The following is an 18,945-nucleotide window of genomic DNA, read 5'->3' as shown; positions in this document are numbered from 1 at the left end:
TGTTACCAGCTGACGTTTTGAAGTGAACTTTGATTGAGTGGAAGCTGTCCACTTTTATAACACTCCCACTCCCTCAAGAGGCAAGATGGCAAACTACACACAAAGATCCCACTGTACTAGTGTCTCCGGTTGATCTGCAGAAAATACTGTATCATATGTGCAGATTGTGCACCCACAACCTTTCCTTTAACAAGGAAATATGCTTGTTTCACGTCGGGCCATGAACTACAACAACTGAAATATTTCAGTTTTGAGGACAGACTGATTTCATGCATGGCATTAGCGAAATTATCAAATGGGTGATTTTGGTACTTCATCTGTAGAAGTACTCAACTGTGAATGCCTTGGCCTACATGATTTGCTAACAAAATGAAGATTTTCTGAAACGTTCACTGAAGTTAAATTATTAACCTGTTTGTTTTTGTAGGCAGGTTTTAGACCATTCAGTAATCAGGTTAAGGGTGATCTCCTTGGGCTGCCATGTCCTTCTTATGGACTCCCAGTGCCAGATAATCCACAAGGCATTTAGGTCACCATCTGCTGCATCATCCTTTATTGACCACTAGAGGGCAGTATTTATCACCTGAAATGTTGCAGTAATACAAAACGCCAATTTGACGTTCGCCATTCACATGAACGGAAAACAAAAAAAAATTATTGACGATATTAACAGTTTATTATTATGAACAGTGTACTTATTTTATATAGGTAGCAACATTTGGGGTCCAAAATGTGCATCTACATTTTCCTACATTTAAAAAAATCTATTCCATCAAGTAACGGGATTGTGTTAAAATATACCAGAAAATGGACTGGTATGAATGCTCATGTAGCCCCATTGTTGCTCATCCATGCCCTTGTTGGATTATGAAATAGACTTAGTTTCTACTTTGACATTTGACCGTGGCCATCGTTACCCATTTCATTTATGCATCAATGAAAATAACACCGAAAATTAAAGTAATCAAATTTACAGAAGATAAGGGCCATACTCTCAATTCATTGGATGATTTGTATATAGGGCTATCACTAACTTTTTAAAAATATGAGAAATATAACCATAATTATAACAGAGATAATATTTGGTGCCATTCAAGGCAGGAAGTGTCAGTCAAAGTTGACGTTATTGAACATATGCAGTATATAGACACACTATTTAAGAACGACAAAAAGTCACACAAAGAATCACTTAGGCACTGCACAAATCACTAGTTTCTGGTGTGATGCCTCTGTACCAAATGAGAAGACCCCCAGTGCTTCTCTGTTTTCTCTCTGTAGACTCCATGCAGTATGTGAAAGAGTGAAAAAGAGAGAGAAAGAGAGAGAGAGAGAAAAAGACAGAGAGAGAAAAAAAAGACAGAGAGAGAGAGAGGGAGAGAGAGAGACTGTTGTGGCTTTGATCTGAGTCTTCATACACCAGGAATGATGTTGACCGGCACTGTATACCAGTGACAAAAAGTGAAATGTAGAAAAATAATATTAAGAGGAATAAGAACTAAACCCACAGGAGTTAGGTGCATTATGAGCATTGAACAAAACCTCTCTCTCTCATTGGTCTTCCTTATCTGACCCTCTCTGATTGGTCGTCCCGACAAATCTGATCCACCCATTGCTGAGTCATCAAATCCCACAGGGTAATTTTAGCTGCTCTTGTGACGTCGCCTCCAAAGGTGTTCCATATTTGAAAACCAGCCGCTAATCTCCTTGCACATTGCTGGACTGTCGGCTCTCTCAGACATCTCAGAGAGACATTGTTGTGAACAGAGATGTTCACAACAATGAATGTGTGTTTTTTGAGTTCTTCTTTAATCTTGCCATGTCCAACAACATTATACCAGCCTTTCCCCCAGATTTCCCGCCTATAACATTAGAGCATGACAATGAAACAAAATCTGACCAGCCAAGAAAACTGTCAACCTTAGATCCTGTGTGGACTTGTTCTTAAGTGTTCATGGAATGGAATGCCTGTATTCCAACTCAGCATTCCAGTCATAATCCTCCCGATAGAGGTGAAACGGTCCAGCAACCAACGTGGTGGAACGGGCGTTAGTGGTGGTGCATCATTACATTGCCTTCATCCATCATGCCAAGTAGAGCCACCTGACGCACAGTGGAGATCTTCCTGACCGCTTTATGGAGAAGCAGCTTCAAATCCTTCTGGCCAGTTCTGTGAAAAGACAAAATCCAAGTTGAGGGGACATAGCTGTTATAACAGTCTTATCTTACGTGTTATGGCTGCAAATGGAATGTATCATATACCAATATGGGGCAATTCCGCGCAAAACTGTCACATCCATAACGCCAACACAATGCCATGGTATTTAGTTAAGTATAGTATAAGTATAAGTATAAGTATATATACATTTTTGATCCCGTGAGGGAAATTTGGTCTCTGCATTTAACCCAATCAGTGAATTAGTGAAACACAAACAGCACACAGTGAACACACAGTGAGGTGAAGCACACACTAATACCGGCGCAGTGAGCTGCCTGCTTCAACGGCGGCGCTCGGGGAGCAGTGAGGGGTTACAAGTCCAGAGCGCTAACCAGTGGGCCGTGGCATTATTATATTATGGACGTGACAGTTTTGCATGGAATTGCCCTATGTCAAAAAGGAATCCCACATCTACACGCTAATGAGATGAGTTCTCAAATAATATTTTTTTTGTCCATGGTGATTTGGATGCTGCAAACTCCTATTAGTCAGCCTGTTGTGATGTAAACCATACAAGAAATACAAAATAGATGCAATATTTCTCAGCATAATGACACGTCACGCAATTTTGTGACATAAATGTGGCTATTCACAAATACTTCAGTTTGACCAGTTGACATGAAATAAAGAACAAACATTCAAAATAAGATGGTGTATAGTAACATCAATAGCAGTTGCATTCATTTGATCTTTGTGTGTGTGCGTGCGTGCGTGCGTGTGTGTGCGTGTGTGTGTGTGTGTGTGTTGAGACAATGAAATCCTCTCGGGATGAATAAAGTATTTCTTATCTTATTTTAATAATCTAATCCAGACTGAAAATCCATGACACTTTCTAGAGTACATCATGGATTTGTACTATGGAATCCGGAAGAGATGTATGTAAAACTATAACATATTTTAGACTGAGGAACTGCTTGCCCTGTTCCAGGGAGAGGTTTGGTGAAGCCATCCTTTCCAATCAGCCAGTACGTCTCTTCCGGTATCTTGTTCTGCAGAGAAGAATTTGTTCTTATGAGAGGTGGAAGGATGGTAGGCCCAACTATCACATTCTGGTAATGTATGAGAATCTTTGAGCCAGAATAAATGTAATGTTTCACCGCAAACAGTTGAACAAATTGTCAAGGCGTCTTACAGTAGGTTATATCATTTAACACAGAGAGGAGAGTGGTACATGCCACTTGGAATACTGTCATTGTTATTTTCCTGCTAGTATGATTTGGACCTCAATTCATATAGAGTATGTACCATGGTTTCAATGATGGACCCAATGATAATACACCAACTTTTTAAATAAGCAATACTTAATTCCTGTGCATGTACAACAGATGGACACTGACCTTGACGGCCCAATCATACCTTTAATTCTACCTTGCCTCTTAACTCCACCTTGTAGCCTTGCTTTAAACTCAGGAGGATCTGAACTGTGCTGCTGTGAATATGGATTCGGTGGGCTGCAAAAATAAGAGCAGGTGTCATGCGCATCTGTACATTCGCTCATTTGTTCATGTTCAAGAACGCCTGCGTGTCCATAGATGCATGTGGTTCTCAGAAGAGCTACTGGTTGGTCACAGGAGGTCAGATCACGGACCTCTTGGTCACTTACATGGTACAGACTTGACATGTTTTACTCACTGTGAAAAAAATTGATACCCAAGGAGACAATAAAGTACCTATCCTATCTATCATGCTTTGTTTAAAGGAATTAGGAATTCATTTTTCAAGAGTGACCAAGGGATATATTGTCCCTAATAGCGATTTGGTTTGCTGTGTATTAATGAAAACTTGTTATTTGTTATTATGTTATTAAGATTTATGTTATACAATCACAAATTGATATATTAGTTTGCAATTATGATATGCTACTAACGCATTCCGGTTGATTCCATTCTGGAGGCAGTGGTGATGGTGTCTCCAAACAGGCAGTACCTCGGCATTGTTAAGCCCACAACTCCAGCCACACATGAACCTGTGGATGTGACACATAGATAAACACAAACACATACATGTGATTACAAACGGTTAGTCCAAAACTCATGCAATGTTTTGTTTGTCCGTTCATAGCTGAACACAAACACATACATACAAATTGTTAGTCTAAAACTCATGCAATGTTTTGTTAGTCTGTCCCTTCATAGATAAACACAAACACATGCATGTGACTACAAACAGTTAGTCAACAACTCATGCAATGTTTTGTTAGTCTGTCCCTTTATACAGTAGATAAACACAAGCACATACATGTGATTACAAACGGTTAGTGAAAAACTCATGCAATGTTTTGTTAGTCTGTCTCTTACTCCTTGAGTAAAAAGTTGTATTCGTGGTCCTGAGAGGCGTAGGCCTACCTGTGTGTATGCCGATGCGTATCCTCAAAGGCACCTCTGGCATATGCTTCATCTTGAAGGTATCCACCGCACTCAGGATGTCCAGCGCCATATTGGCTATTTCTGCAGCGTGGCGGTTCCCATTTGGCACTGGGCATCCTGATGATACCATGTAGGCGTCACCAATGGTCTCCACCTAAGACAGAGAGATGGACAGAGAACAGGGAAATTGAAGAGCTAACAAGTTACCCATAGCAGAGTTCAGAAGTAGGCTACATGAACAGGTTCTATGATTATTTTGTCTTACAACCTTGTTTCCAAACAAAGTCAGGACGCTGTGTGAGGTGTAACAGAGCGTGATGATCTGCAAATCACATCAACCCATATTTACATGTAATCGAACATAGACCACAAATCAAATGTTGAAACTGACCAATTTGACTATTTTATGAAAAAATATATGGTAATTTTACATTTGATACCAGCAACACGTGTCAATAATGGGGACAGGGGCAACAAAGGCTGGAAAAGTTGTGTAATGCTAAAGAAAACAAGGAAGAACATTTAACAACTAATAATTAGGTCAACTGGCAACTGGCAAAAAGAGCATCCCAGAGAGGCAGAGTCCCTCCGAAGTAAAGATGTGGAGGTATTCATCACTCTGTTGAAAAGTGTGTGCAACAATACAAGAATAATGTTTCTCAACATAACTTTAAAGAATTTGGGGATTTCATCACCTATAGTACATAATATCACCAAAATATTTCTAGAATCCTGAGAAAATTGCTGTATGAAACTGATGAGTTGATAAAACAATATTGGATGGTTGTGATATTGGAGACCACAGATGGCATTGTATTAAAAACAGACCTGATTTTGTGATGAATACCATTGTGTGGGTTCAGGAAAAGTTCCAATATCCATTGTCATTGTCTATGAACACAGTTTGACATTCCATCCACAAGTGCTGGTTAAAACTCTACCATGCAAAGAAGAATGTTATGAAATGCCGCAGTCTTACCTCGGCCTGAGCTAATTTAAGATGGAGCGATGCAAAGTGGAGAACTGTCCTGTGGTTAGACCAATCAAAATTTGACATTGGAAATGATGGAGTCTGCATCCTCCAGGCTACAGAGGAGAAGAACCATCCTACGGTTGGATTCCAACCTGTTTTTTGCGCACAGTTCAACAGTCAGCATCTATGATGATATATTCAGGTTTTGAGCAATGTATGCTTTCATCAAGACAACATCTTTTTCAATGAAGGCCTTGAACATTTGAAAGAAAACAATGCTTAAGCACATACTGCAACAATATGGCTCCATAGTAGGTAAATCCAGGTGCTAAAATTGACTGCCTGCAGTACAGACCTAACACTTTTGCTACATCATGAATTGAAAAACACGAAAAAGAAGATCCTGGACTGTTGAGCAGTTGAAATCCTATTAGGCAAGAATGTGGCACTGTTCAATTCTTAAAACCCCAGCAACAGGTCTCCTCAGTTCCCAAACAGACTGTTGTTAGAAGAGGTGGAGCAACACAGTCTTCAACATGCCCCAGTCCCAACTTTTTTGAGACAGTGTTGAGGCTGTTATTAATTATTAAAAGACAAAGTGATTCAACACAGTGGTAAACGTGCCCCTGTTCCTACTTTTGTGAAACATGTTGCTGGCATCGAACTCAAAACAACCATATATTTTAAAAAACAACTGATATGCTGTCTTTGCACTATTCTCAATTAAATATAGGGTTGCATGCTTTGGAAATCATAGAATTATATAACATACTGTGTCCCAACTTTGATTGAAATGGCGGTGAATGTACTACAATTTATATGAATTTCCACTGTAGAATGTGTCTGTGAAAGAGTAAACTGTATTACTTTATAGACGTCATGATTGGCAATGACAGCATCAAACAGCGAGTAGAGATCGTTGAGAACTTCCACCACCTCAATCGGCTCAAGGTTGGCTGAGATGGTTGTGAAACCCACAATGTCACTGAAGTATACAGACACACTGTCAAAGTGCTCAGGTTCCACATAGCCCAGCTTCAAGGACTCTGCCACTGACCTGCACATTTGGGAGACAATTATGAGGGCTTATGAAGGTATGTATGTGTGTGTGTGTGTGTGCGTGTGTGTGTGCGTGTGTGTGTGTGTATGTGTGTTTGTGTAAGTGCACACTTGTGGTTGTGCTTGTGCATGTTTACGTTTGAAACTCACGGAGGAAGCATCTGAGTCAGAAGTTTCTCTGTCTTCAGTTTTTCAACCTCCAATTCCGCAGTCCTGTCTCTAATAAGTTCTTCCAGGTTAGAGGAATACTGCTCCAGCATCCTCAACATGGAGTCTATTATATTTGTCTTTTTTCCTTTGTTTATGTTCTTAAACTTCACATGTATGGACAGACATAGACATAAAGAGAGTTTGAAAACATTAGTTACAGAAATGTGAGTGTAAACAAGTATAAACTATCCAGATTGATTGGGAAAAAAGCAAGCAATAACCCTCATCTTTACCTGATCAAATACCTGCCCAAAGGTTGGTCGTTTATCAGGTTCCTCAGACCAGCATTGTTTCATTAACTGGATACACTCCACAGGGGCGTATCCACTGGTCACTTCAGGCCGGCACAGTGGCGGAGGCCTCCGGATCCTCTCAACGATATCTGCAGAAGACGGGGGGGGGGGGGGGGGGAGGGGTTGTAGTGGTTAAGGAGCTGGGCAGTAGCCTGGGAAGTAGTTCAATTCCCGGCTTCCACCGTTGTGCCCTTGAGTAAGGCACTTAACCCTAGACTTGTGCAAAATTCCAGAATTGAATTGAAACTGGCTCTTAAATTCCAATTCAATTCTTGAATTTCACTTGCATTTCAATTGAGGTAGCAAACAGGAAGCAGAATTGCAATTTGAATTGTGCACAACCCTGCTTAACCCCAACTTGTTCCAAGGACAATGTGATCCCTTGTAATATAGCTGACATATGTACTGTAAGTCACTTTGGATGACAGTGTCTGTTAAATGTAAACTCAATTCTATTCAGAATTTTAGTCTGATTTTAGTTTTGGGACGTGATTACTGTATGTGGAATTTCAACTGATACAGGGGGAAAATGCCTCTGTAAACATTTTTCCGACAACATGCGAGACTGGCTCAGACCAAGGAGAACACGACAGAGGACCAAGAATTATAGGATCTGTTGCAACTTCGCCATGGCCAAGATCAAGTCTGAGAAAGAGAGAAACCTGAAGAACAAATGTCATCTGGGCTGAACACCAGGTTGACCAAGAGACAGCACTCAGCTAACTTTAAAACGGCTAATGTGGACACTGCTGAGAGAAGGGTGCAGGAAGATGGAGCTCCTGCAGAACTCAAGGAAAGACTGAAGTCTTCTCAACAAGCTTTTCAAATGAGGCGCAAGCCACACTGGGTGCTCCAGAGAGGCTGGGGACAAAACAACACGGATGACCTAAACATGGAGGACACTCAGGACGGAGAGGATCTTCAGCCTGCTGAACCAGTAAGTAAGAATGCAAACAGCATAGATTTCAAACTACAAACTTACATCCAGAGCTTAGCGTTAGCTTTTATGGGCATACAGTAGCATTCAACATAAACTGCTTATTCATGCCCACAGTTAATCATTTTCAAACCTTTTCTAACAGGTTGGGTTGTGGCCTATGGCCCAATGTGGCGGGAAATGGTGGAGCAAGATGGTCCTATGCTTTGCAGCAACATGCCCATACTGTAAGTAAATGTTTTTAGTTATTCAGTTATTAGTTATATTTTCAATGGAGATCTTCATTGAAGTTGTCTTAGTGTGGGACTAGGCTCAATCCATAAACAGAAAACCGGCACTTTGCCACTGTTATTAATGTCAATTGTCAGTTATTAATGTAAATTGACACTGACATTGATAAAAATTAGTCAATGACGAATGTCGCTGCCTGTTTGACTCAAATGTTGTTGTTGTGGCAGGAAATGACTGAGCAAGATGGTCCTGTGCTTTGCAGCAACATGCCCATCATATACTGTAAGTAAAACGTTTTTTGGTTATACCAAGTTAAATATTTTCGATGGAAATCTGTCATTGTTATTAAATGTCCTTAAACTGTAACTGATGCTGATATTGAGAAAATATGTTGAATGTTGCTGCATGTTTGACTCAAGTGTTGTTGTTGTTGTTGTCATAGGCTGGCTCCAGTTACCATTTCCCAACTGATTGCTTGACCTAGCAAATGATCATGGGAACACCTCTAATTAGCAAGCCTAAAATAATCTTTGTCAAATGTCATCAACGTTGGGTGACCAACCATAGCATTCAATTGGCACCAAACCAAATATAAAAACAATTGACAATAACTATAAATAATTATAATGAGAATTATAATTACTGTCTTTTTTAATCAATATCTTGTTAATGTTCCAGGGTGGATGGGCTTTGTGAACGTGAACAGTTGGGTAGTGCATGGGAAGCAGGACAGCTTTGTAGACAGCCAAGAAACATCTACTGTCAAGCAACATCTATTGTCCTTCAACTGCTCAGATGCCTGACCTAAATTATTACATAATTATTACATTACATAAATTTCCCTCACAGGATCAAAAGAGTATATATACTTATTATGCATTACCACTGTTATGATGTAATACATTGATATCTCATTAAGATTCTACATCAAATAAATAAGTTTACTTACAGATTAAACTGTCTTCAAGTGTGTGTGTCTACTGTAAATAAGAGGAAGAGTCTTGGGCCTGTCTGTAGTTAAATTTTTAGGCAGTTGGTTTAAAACCTAAATTTATCGTATAAAGCCCGCCCAGACAATTTGATTGGTCCGCACAGTTCTCAAGTTTTCACTGAAGCTTCTCAATGGAACAAGTCCAGACTGAATTCCCCAACCTCAAATTTTGTGGGCAGGGTTAAATTCGGGCTGGCTTCTAGTACAGGCTATACATCTGATTTTCACTCTCATTTTTGAATCTACATTATCATTATACACAAATGACCACCTCCCTCCCACCAGCCCCACACACACAATACCTTCAGCAGATAGCTCCAACATGCAGTATGGCAGTCCACGCATCACTACTTCCTGTGTTATGATGGCAAAGCTGTACACGTCGCCTGGGAAACTGCCATGATGGCCTGGAGAGGGACCCCGTAGGATCTCAGGAGCAGTCCAAAGAAGGTCTGTGTGTCAAATACAAACATAAAGCAAATGCAGGCTATCATACAAATGCACGCAAGTCAAGCACGGCCATGGTCAAACTTTACCGCTAGATATGTGATCATTTACGTTTACATTTATTCATTTAGCAGACGCTTTTAGCCAAAGCGACTTACGTATGTCAATTATATTACAAGGGCCATTGTCCCTGGAGCAACTCAGGGTTAAGTGCCTTGCCCAAGGGCACAATGGTGGAAGCTGGGAACTGATCCCACAACTTTTCTGGCAGCAGCTCCTTAACCACTATGCTACCACTGTCTCTAAATGTGTCTGGGAAAACCACATGGTGAAATTTCACCAACTTATGATTCTGATACGATCCTAGCAACATCCAGGATTTTGTGAGGATGGTATCCAGGATTTTGCTAGGGGACAGTGTCCAGAAAGTTGCTAGGATGGTATCAGAATCTTAAGTTGGTGAAATTTCACCATGTGGTTTTCCCAGACACATTTAGGGACTAAATGAGTCTGGGAAAACCAGAGAGGTGAACTAGAGAGGGTTGAAACAGTGCATTTCACCATATGATGGCCATTCCCAAATCTCATCACATACTGCATGTCCTTGTGTAAGAAAAGGAAATACTGGAGAACACACACACAAGCACATGCTTGTTGAATCAAAAAGGTGCAGTCAGGAGTCAGTGAACTCTGATGATGTTATCATACATCAAAAAGTCTTTGTGCGCCTTTTTATTTGAACAAGCATTTTGAACGACCATGTTTCATTTTCTTACACATGACCTGTCCAATACTGAGAGGTATTGTTCTCTGAAGCGCAAAGAAACTGAATCCTTACCCTCAGCAGGTGGTTCTTCATAAGGGAACTTCTGTGCCTCCAACACCTCTTTGTAGCCATAGTCTGTGACTTTAAGTACAAAGTGTCCATCAACAAGGCAGTTCCTTGACTTTAGTCGGCCGTGACAAACATTCTTGTGGTGTAAATACTTCATGCCCTGTTACATAGCAAAAAGGAATTGCATTTTTTATTGGGTTTCAAATGTTCTGAGCATGTAAAGCACTATATAATTCACATAAAATAAAATGTTAGACCGCCCACAGTCTTAACAGATCATCCATTAAGTCAGATTCAATTTCAGTATATAAATCAAATGAAATAAAACATGTTGTAATAAAGCACAAGTCATCCAGAAGCAAGGAAAGAACTTGACTGTTCTGTTTTTCTGTTGGGACTTTGATAAACATTTTAGCTTTAAATCATTGGGTTAAAAGAGGGTGTTGTGGATCCTTCAGAATGAGTATTCAGATCCTACTATTGATGGGTACTGTATCACCTTTATGAGGTCCATTATCAGAGAGGATTTGAACATCCAGTCAAGTGGAACATCATCGTTGATGAGCAAGTCTTCCAGGCTTCCACGGGTGCAGAACTCTGTCATGATGGCAAAGACTCCACAGTCGTGGAAGAAACCCAGAAAAGAATTGACATTCTCATGTCTTAACTCCTTCATCTGAGGAAGACACAACAGAGACTTGAGTTAAGGTTCCACAGGTTAAAGTTCCAGGAAATGGCTGCCCTTGAACTAACAAAAGCCATGGAACCAAAGTTACACAGGACAGCATTCCTGTAATAATTAAGACTGTGACACAAACGTACCACCCCAAACACATCACTGGTTCCAGGGGTAATGGTCTTGAACTCTCCATGTGGGAGTCTTTTCAGCCAGGCCCAGTCGCCCTGTAAAATATTGTGGCAGACTGTAAATGACAGCTCAAATAGGCACTCACTACGGTGAGACTATCCTACAATACACAATGTCCGCACTTTAGATGAGGTATTGCAGTAAGACGGTCTTACAGATGAGTGAGTGTTGGTCTCCTATATTTACGCCATGTCTCACCTCATAGACAGCCACATTGGAGTTCTCGTATGTGGCAGGTGACTGGGAGGAGAAGTGCGACTTTAAGCTTCGGTCAGAACTGCTCTTCCTCACGCTATTGGCCCTGCTGTCATCCTGAATACTGAATTTCTGAAATCAAGTCACAATACAGGTTACTCACAGAATTATTTCATAGTCACATTATAATTACATAATACACTTAATATTAGCTTATTCTGATTTACTATGATGTTTTTTTTTATTCGCCAAACTTCCATATCCATGAAATCCTAAATTCTCACAGTTAGCTAACTGGTACATTAAACCATAATTAGGCCTATTGAACTGTATCATCTATCTATCTGTATCATTTATTTATAAATAAATGCTGGGTTATGCTCAGTGGATCCACCCAAAAAGTGTCAAAATCTTTTTCTGGTCACATGGAAAATTACATTTTTAATTTGTCTCATATTGTTGAGGAAACAATCTGTTCCCAAATCACTACTCACCTTGTTGCTTAGAGATGGGTTAATAAAAGTAACATCATCCAGGGTCAGCAAGATCCTATTGGGGCCTCTGACCAAACTAATTTGACTAATTTTTCTCCTGGGAGGCAGAAGTCAAGATGAAAGTCACTTTTTACAGTTATTACTTTCTGATGTAAATGTGTGTGCTGTTTGATGACAAACTGAAGGCAATATAGTTTTGTTGTATTGATAGTTTTTGAATCCCATTTACTTATGCAATAGTATACCTAATAAAGTAGTAGATCCCAGCAAAGCAGAGGAATACCAGAAACGTGAACACTGCCATGATGACTGCAGCAAAAGGATCCACACCTTGCAATGAAAGAATCACCATTTTGATCAACATATAGCAAAACAAAGCAAATATACAGTAATTCCTGTCCTACTCTCTATACTCTTCTGTTTTTTCATGCAAGGCCCTGCATTTTGGCCCTAGTGTACCTGCTGAGCAAATGATGCTGTGTGTGAACCAGCAGCCGGCGTCTGTCTTAGGGGCCACTCCGTTGGGGAAGTGAATGGGCTTGCCCAGATACCGTACCATGTCCAGCTCCATCTCTACCCTGTGTGTTGGGCGCAGCTCCCACGACAGCCCATCTGTGTCCAGAATCACAAAGTCCAGCAGCCCCGCCCCGGAGGTACTACTCCGGACTGGGTGACTGAAACCCTGGAAAGACACGCTGCGAGCATGACTGACCAGGTTTCCCCCATATATGCGCTTTCCTGAGTCCCTCATGTGTTTCATGGTATAGGCCAGGTACAGGATAGAGTTATAGATGGTCCCAAACAGTGGGGAGACCTGGGGATAAAGAGAGAGACCAGACTCAGTGCATTTGCATATATACTCCCAAGAAAGAATCTCACATGTAGTTAAATGTGCTATGTGGATCTTTTTTTGTTTATTTAAAATTGGCTGACTGACCTTTAAGTTCCCAAATGACCTAAATAGCAACAGACTATGACGAAACCACCGTTTTGACGTCATTTCAAAAATGGCTAAGTGCACTGTGTTGTCCAGACAGCCACTGAAGTGAGCATGCAAACCAGCAAGCACATTTTCTTGTAATACACATTGTATCACATGTGCCAGTGTTTTAAATACAACACAAATTCAGTGAAGAACTGATGTGTGGCTGCATTCGAGACAACTCATATCCTGCAGAATTCCACATAGCACCTTTAAACAGACCCATCCAGCCACACTGATCACAGACTGTCTTCTCCACAAATGTTCACATGCGTTCCCTCCACCCAGTCACCTGCTGAGGTTTGATGTTGGAGGGAAGCTCCCCCGAATCCACAGCCTGCTGATAGGCTTGATAGAAGGAGTGCTGCTGGGATTGCACGGTGATAGTCAGCACTGCGTCGTAGGCACGCAGCAGTTTGCTGTTGTTGCGCAGTGCGGGATGAGGCACGTCCATGTAGGGTAGGCTGTAGAGCAGCGTGTCATAGGGTACAAACATCAGAGAGCCGTCGGTCAGACGCATGTCGTGAGCTGTCTCCAGCACGAGCTTCTGGACCTGGCCACCAATCAGGACAGAGTGCATGCAGAGCACCACCACTGTAGGGTACACACACACACACACACACACAGAGAGACACGTACACGCACACACATGCACGTACACATCACACACACACACACACACACATGCACAAACACATCACACACACACACACACACACACACACACACACACACACACACACACACACACACACACCACACACACATGCACAAACACATCATAGACACACACACACACACATGCACCCACACATCACATACACATCACACACAGGCACATACACGCATACACACACACACGCACAGGCACACACACGCACACATCACACACACGCACAGGCACACACACGCACACACGCACACACACACGCACGCACACACACACACACACACACACACACACACACACACACACACACACACACACACATCACACACACAACACATACACAGACACACACATGCACGCGCACATCACACACACCACAGGCACATACACGCATACACACACACACACACACACACACACACACACACACACACACACATCACACACACAACACACACACAGACACACACATGCACGCGCACATCACACACACATCACACACACACACCACAGGCACAGGTTTTACATTCAGATATCCATATTCATCATGCGTCTTTATCTTTCATCCATCTTTATAAGTATTCATCTTTATTTGCACTTTAGGACTTACTCCGTAGTTCCTCCATTTTCTTGACCTTGGCCAAGGTCTTGCGCATGCTGTCAGGGTCATTGCCCACAGATGCGACAATACCTACGGGCAAGCCATGTCCGCGCAAGGCATTAGCCAACTTACTGGCCGTCTCTACCCAAATATCATCTGCAGACGAGATGATGCCAACGTGCGCCCAGCGGAAATGGCGCATGACGCTCAACAGCACGAGTGTGGGTAGTGGCACGGTGCAGGCAAAGTTGGGATGCCTACGGAGCTCGTCCAACTCACTCCCCACACATGCCCAAGAAAACATGGCCTTGCCCCAGTTTTTGCCCAGTAGTGAGGCGGCGTCCCAGTAACCAGGGTTGGCAGGCCCGATGAAGGCTGCGGCCCGTGTGTAATAGTGCAGGAAGCGACCCAGAGCGCGGGACGTCTCACAATCCTCCTCCAGAATCACATAGTCAAAGGTGGCAATCTTCGAAAGCAAGGCGTCCTGATTAATCCTACTGACCGCGAGCTGGGCAGCAGCAGCTGGCATGGTCTTGGCAAATATGGGGTCACAATTCCAAGGTCCCACGACTCCTACCCTGAAGACGGCAGCAGCGTGAGACCTAGACGGGACGAGGCTGACCAGAATGAGCAGGAGCCACAGAAGCCCAGGTTTACACTCGAGGTGAGGAGTGGACGATGGGAGTGGGTGGTCAGGAGTCAGGTGTTCTCTCTTAGGCCATGTTTGTGGATTGCTGTGGAAGGCACAGAGCTGGTGTTGCATCTCAATCCTACAGCTCACAGAGACCACAAGGCTATGGATTGCCTTCTCAAAGTCCCATTAATGATATCTCTGCCACTGCAAAAACAAAGGGGAAAGTGATGGGACAAGTAAATAAGGTTCCACGGTTTATTTTTTTATTCTAGAGTGAGCATCATGTTAATGATGGGTAAGCATATTTCATGTTACAGTGTAAGCCACTGACGGGTGAGCACCTTTTTTTGTCTAAGTATTAGTATTTATACTCTTTTGATCCCGTGAGGGAAATTTGGTGTCTGCATTTATCCCAATCCATGAATTAGTGAAATACACACAGCACACAGTGAGGTGAAGCACACACTAACCCGGAGCAGTAAGCTGCCTGCTATAGTGGCACTCGTGGAGCAGTGAGGGGTTAGGTGCCTTGCTCAAGGGCACTTCAGCCGTGGGTGTGGCATGGGAGAGCAGTGCTCAACCACTTCCCCCGCCCACTTTTTTCATACTGGGTCAGGGATTGAACCGGCAACCTTTCGGTTACAAGCCAGAAGCCTTAACCAGTAGGCCATGGCTGTCCCCTTAACATAATACAGGATGTTAAGTTCCTTTTGCTGTTGTGCTATTGAATGTATAGGGCGCTAATTGCTAGGCTAAATAACTGCCAGTACAGTGTCACAGTAAATGACAATACACAGTATCAAACATCACAACACATTTAGTGAAAAGGTTAACTCAAGGTGCAAATTTTGTTGAGGCCCTAATATAAACTGCAACTACAAAGAAAACTGAAATAGGATTACCTATGTCTTGCAGCTTTAACAGTTTATTATAATCCTTGCTAGGCACATGCGTATCAGAGAGAATAACTAAGAGGAATGCTTAATAAAACATCAGTGTCACACCTGTTTCATATTTTAGTGTGTTATATTCAAACAGCAGCACTGATTTTTAACATCTGTTGGAGTAAACCAATCACAAATTTCATAACACTTTCAAAAGAAAATATTTAACCCGATCTTCAATACTTTTGTATGTGGACTGCATCTATCAAATCAGTTTGAACAAATAGCCTTCCTCACTCTGATACACTGTTAGTTAATTTCATTCCTACAAATCCCTGATGATGATGTGAGTCGCACATTGTGTTAATAATGAACAGAAAGCAGAAAACCAAAAGTTCAGATAAATCCTTAAAATTCTGTTTAATAAATCCTTAAAAAACATGTTCTATTGATCCTAAATGTGTAATCTGTAATAAATCATTTATGAAATAGTGTAATGACACTTACCATTGACGGGTATCATTTGGACAGGTGATTTGTTCCGTTTAGCTTGTCCCTTCAGTCTCAGAGGTGACATCTCAGACATAACCACATCCTTTTACATCAGGCACACAAATGGTGTCACAGGAAAACTGAGAAGAATGTTCCGGCTGAGAAATACAGAACTGAGGACTCCACAGGTAGGACTGCTACAGCCATTTAGGTGAACGCAGGACACAGGCCCAGTTGCAGAATCCTCATAGCATCACTCTGTGTACCTAATCCTCTTCACATCATATCCTCTGTGCATGACAGCACTATTGACCTAGGAAGAGTGACCCACAGATTATATTAAGTCCGGCGGCTATAGCCTTTAACAATTTACCAACGCAAGGTACCACGGATAAGGATCAAGAAAGATATTTAAGGGGAAACATCCTTTATTGAAGTTATGCACACTAAGAACAATTTGTATATTTTTTAGCACAACCCAAATTCAAAACGTTATAGATATATAAATACTGGACCTACCCAACAAATAGAGCATGTGTAGTAACTCTTCTTTCGGCTAGAGGGCAGTATTGAACAGACATTGAGACACTAGCCATCAGTATAAAAGTTAACAGTGTCCACAGGCTGTGGAATATGACAAGCTCTGATTCCAAAGCCTCTTTCCACATCACATTCTCTGCAAACACAGTGATTTCACATTGTAAGGCTTGCACAATCGTTGTAAGCAAACAAAATTACAATGAACATACGTCATTCTTTTGTCCTATTTGATCAGGCTCTTTCTCTGTCTCTTTCTCTTGTCCTGTCCTGTGGGGGTCAACTACAACATGGCAAGGCTAATATTTTCTGATGCAGTTGGTTAAGAATACTTGGACATAAAAGAAAGTGTTTTTAAATTAATCCCTGCCTCCTGCCAACACAGTCAGGCCTTAGAGACCTTGAGGCTAACATGTCCTCTCTGCTGTTTTTATTTTGCGCAACCAATGTGTGAATGCAAATAAAATGCTGTCATCACATGGAATGGTGATAGTCTGATAATGTGGAGCATGTGGTCCAAATTTAGAGATATTTCATTACGTAAATGAATAATATGAGAGAGAGAGAGAGAGAGAGAGAGAGAGAGAGAAGTGACAGAGAGAAGTTGGCCTCAACACATTTATTGCCTGTGAAAAGGATGACAAACTGTCCCGAATGGTCCCTTGATTCCTTGCCCCAAGACACAGTCAACTTGTGCCAACCCAAATGCACTCCAATGTTGAGACCTTTGCCAAAGATTTTTTGAACACAGTACAATGTCCCAAAACAGTCCCCTGAGGCCTATAATGTTGCAACCCATCTGGCTGTAATGGTTTAGGGGTAATCCCATTAAGGATACAACACAAATGCCATCTGATGAAGCCCAAGATTTACTGGCAATGATATAGGCTGTACATATAACATATAACATCTGGAATATAGTATATATAACTGTCTGGAAATGTACAAAATGACCTGCGAATTTATTGGTGGATCTTGAATGAGGCTAAACAAGCTGCTAGAAATTATACAAAATATAATAGTATATAATAAAATATAATAGTACAAATGCAAATGCAATACCTCAATTTACTTCTTTTGACGAAAGTTGTTACAACAGTAGTTCTAGGAGGTGTTCAAATGTTGAAGACACAATGGAAGTGAACGAATAATTAGTATACAACTTTGACTTTGGTAATACTCTATGTCAAGATTCAAGACCTTGAATTTCCCCTTGGGGATCAATAAAGTATCTATCTAAGATACATTTCTTCTACTAAAAACAGCTGCAGTTTGGGAGATCATATACCTGACAGCAGGAATATGGAACATGTAATGTTTTAGGGTTTAAAACATGTTAAACAAACTACCTGTCAGACTACAGAGTGTTCTTATACGCAGCATCTCTCTGGAAATTTCCCAGCTTGGCCAGTGTATAGAGTGCTTACATAGACCATATAAAGAATAGCTAAACTATGCCTATTAAAAGCCCCACTGTAAAAATATGTTCTATAAAAAATAACCATACACCTAATCTGCAATGTGAGCCTTGGGTAGCTGTAGGCCTATTTCTAAAGCCTTTTCTTAGGGCTTGATGAGAAATTAAATAGACTAGTAGAGTAAACTAGGAAGCAAAAACAAACCTTAAAATCATGTTACATTAAGACACACATGACGAAATAAATATGAAATATGCATTTCCACTTTTTCTCTTTTAAAACTATAATGTGTTATTTTAATGGTAGAGGAGAGAAAAGAAGAGTGAGTCTGTTAGTGACTGCAATGACACACTTAATTCTCTGGGGAAAAGTAAACATTGTTTTGGCAGTACAACCAGAGACTTTCTAATGTGGAGACACAGCACTCAAAAAATACTCCATAGAAATGCATGGGGCTACATGTAGTTTGTCACGCCAGTATGGCCGTTGTCTACACATATCCCACCCCTTCCTAGGCAAAACGTTGACATGTGAATACATTGAGCCAATCATATGGTGTGTTGTGAAGACATTGTGCCAATCATGTGTTGTGATCTCGCTGCTGGAGCAAGAT

General features: G+C 41.4%; 1 protein-coding gene across 1 annotated transcript; it reads right to left on the bottom strand.

Annotated features, from left to right (window-relative positions):
• Positions 1–591: 591 nt before the first annotated feature.
• Positions 592–15,130, bottom strand: gc2 (guanylyl cyclase 2). The gene is made up of 18 exons (XM_042070642.1): positions 14,377–15,130; positions 13,389–13,690; positions 12,574–12,928; positions 12,360–12,444; positions 12,115–12,211; positions 11,624–11,752; positions 11,380–11,460; positions 11,057–11,233; positions 10,561–10,717; positions 9,578–9,727; positions 7,057–7,205; positions 6,764–6,927; positions 6,422–6,611; positions 4,561–4,735; positions 4,083–4,181; positions 3,572–3,666; positions 3,134–3,204; positions 592–2,167 (listed from the first exon to the last, which is right to left on the bottom strand). The coding sequence occupies exons 1-18, from the start codon at positions 15,128–15,130 to the stop codon at positions 2,047–2,049; spliced, it is 3,351 nt and encodes a 1,116-aa protein (XP_041926576.1). The 3' UTR covers positions 592–2,046.
• Positions 15,131–18,945: the final 3,815 nt, after the last annotated feature.

This window comes from Alosa sapidissima, chromosome 18 (assembly GCF_018492685.1).
Source record: "Alosa sapidissima isolate fAloSap1 chromosome 18, fAloSap1.pri, whole genome shotgun sequence".
NCBI classification, from domain to species: Eukaryota; Metazoa; Chordata; class Actinopteri; order Clupeiformes; family Clupeidae; genus Alosa; species Alosa sapidissima.
Note: the sequence above shows the minus strand (reverse complement) of the source record. Positions and strands in the feature narration are given on the sequence as shown.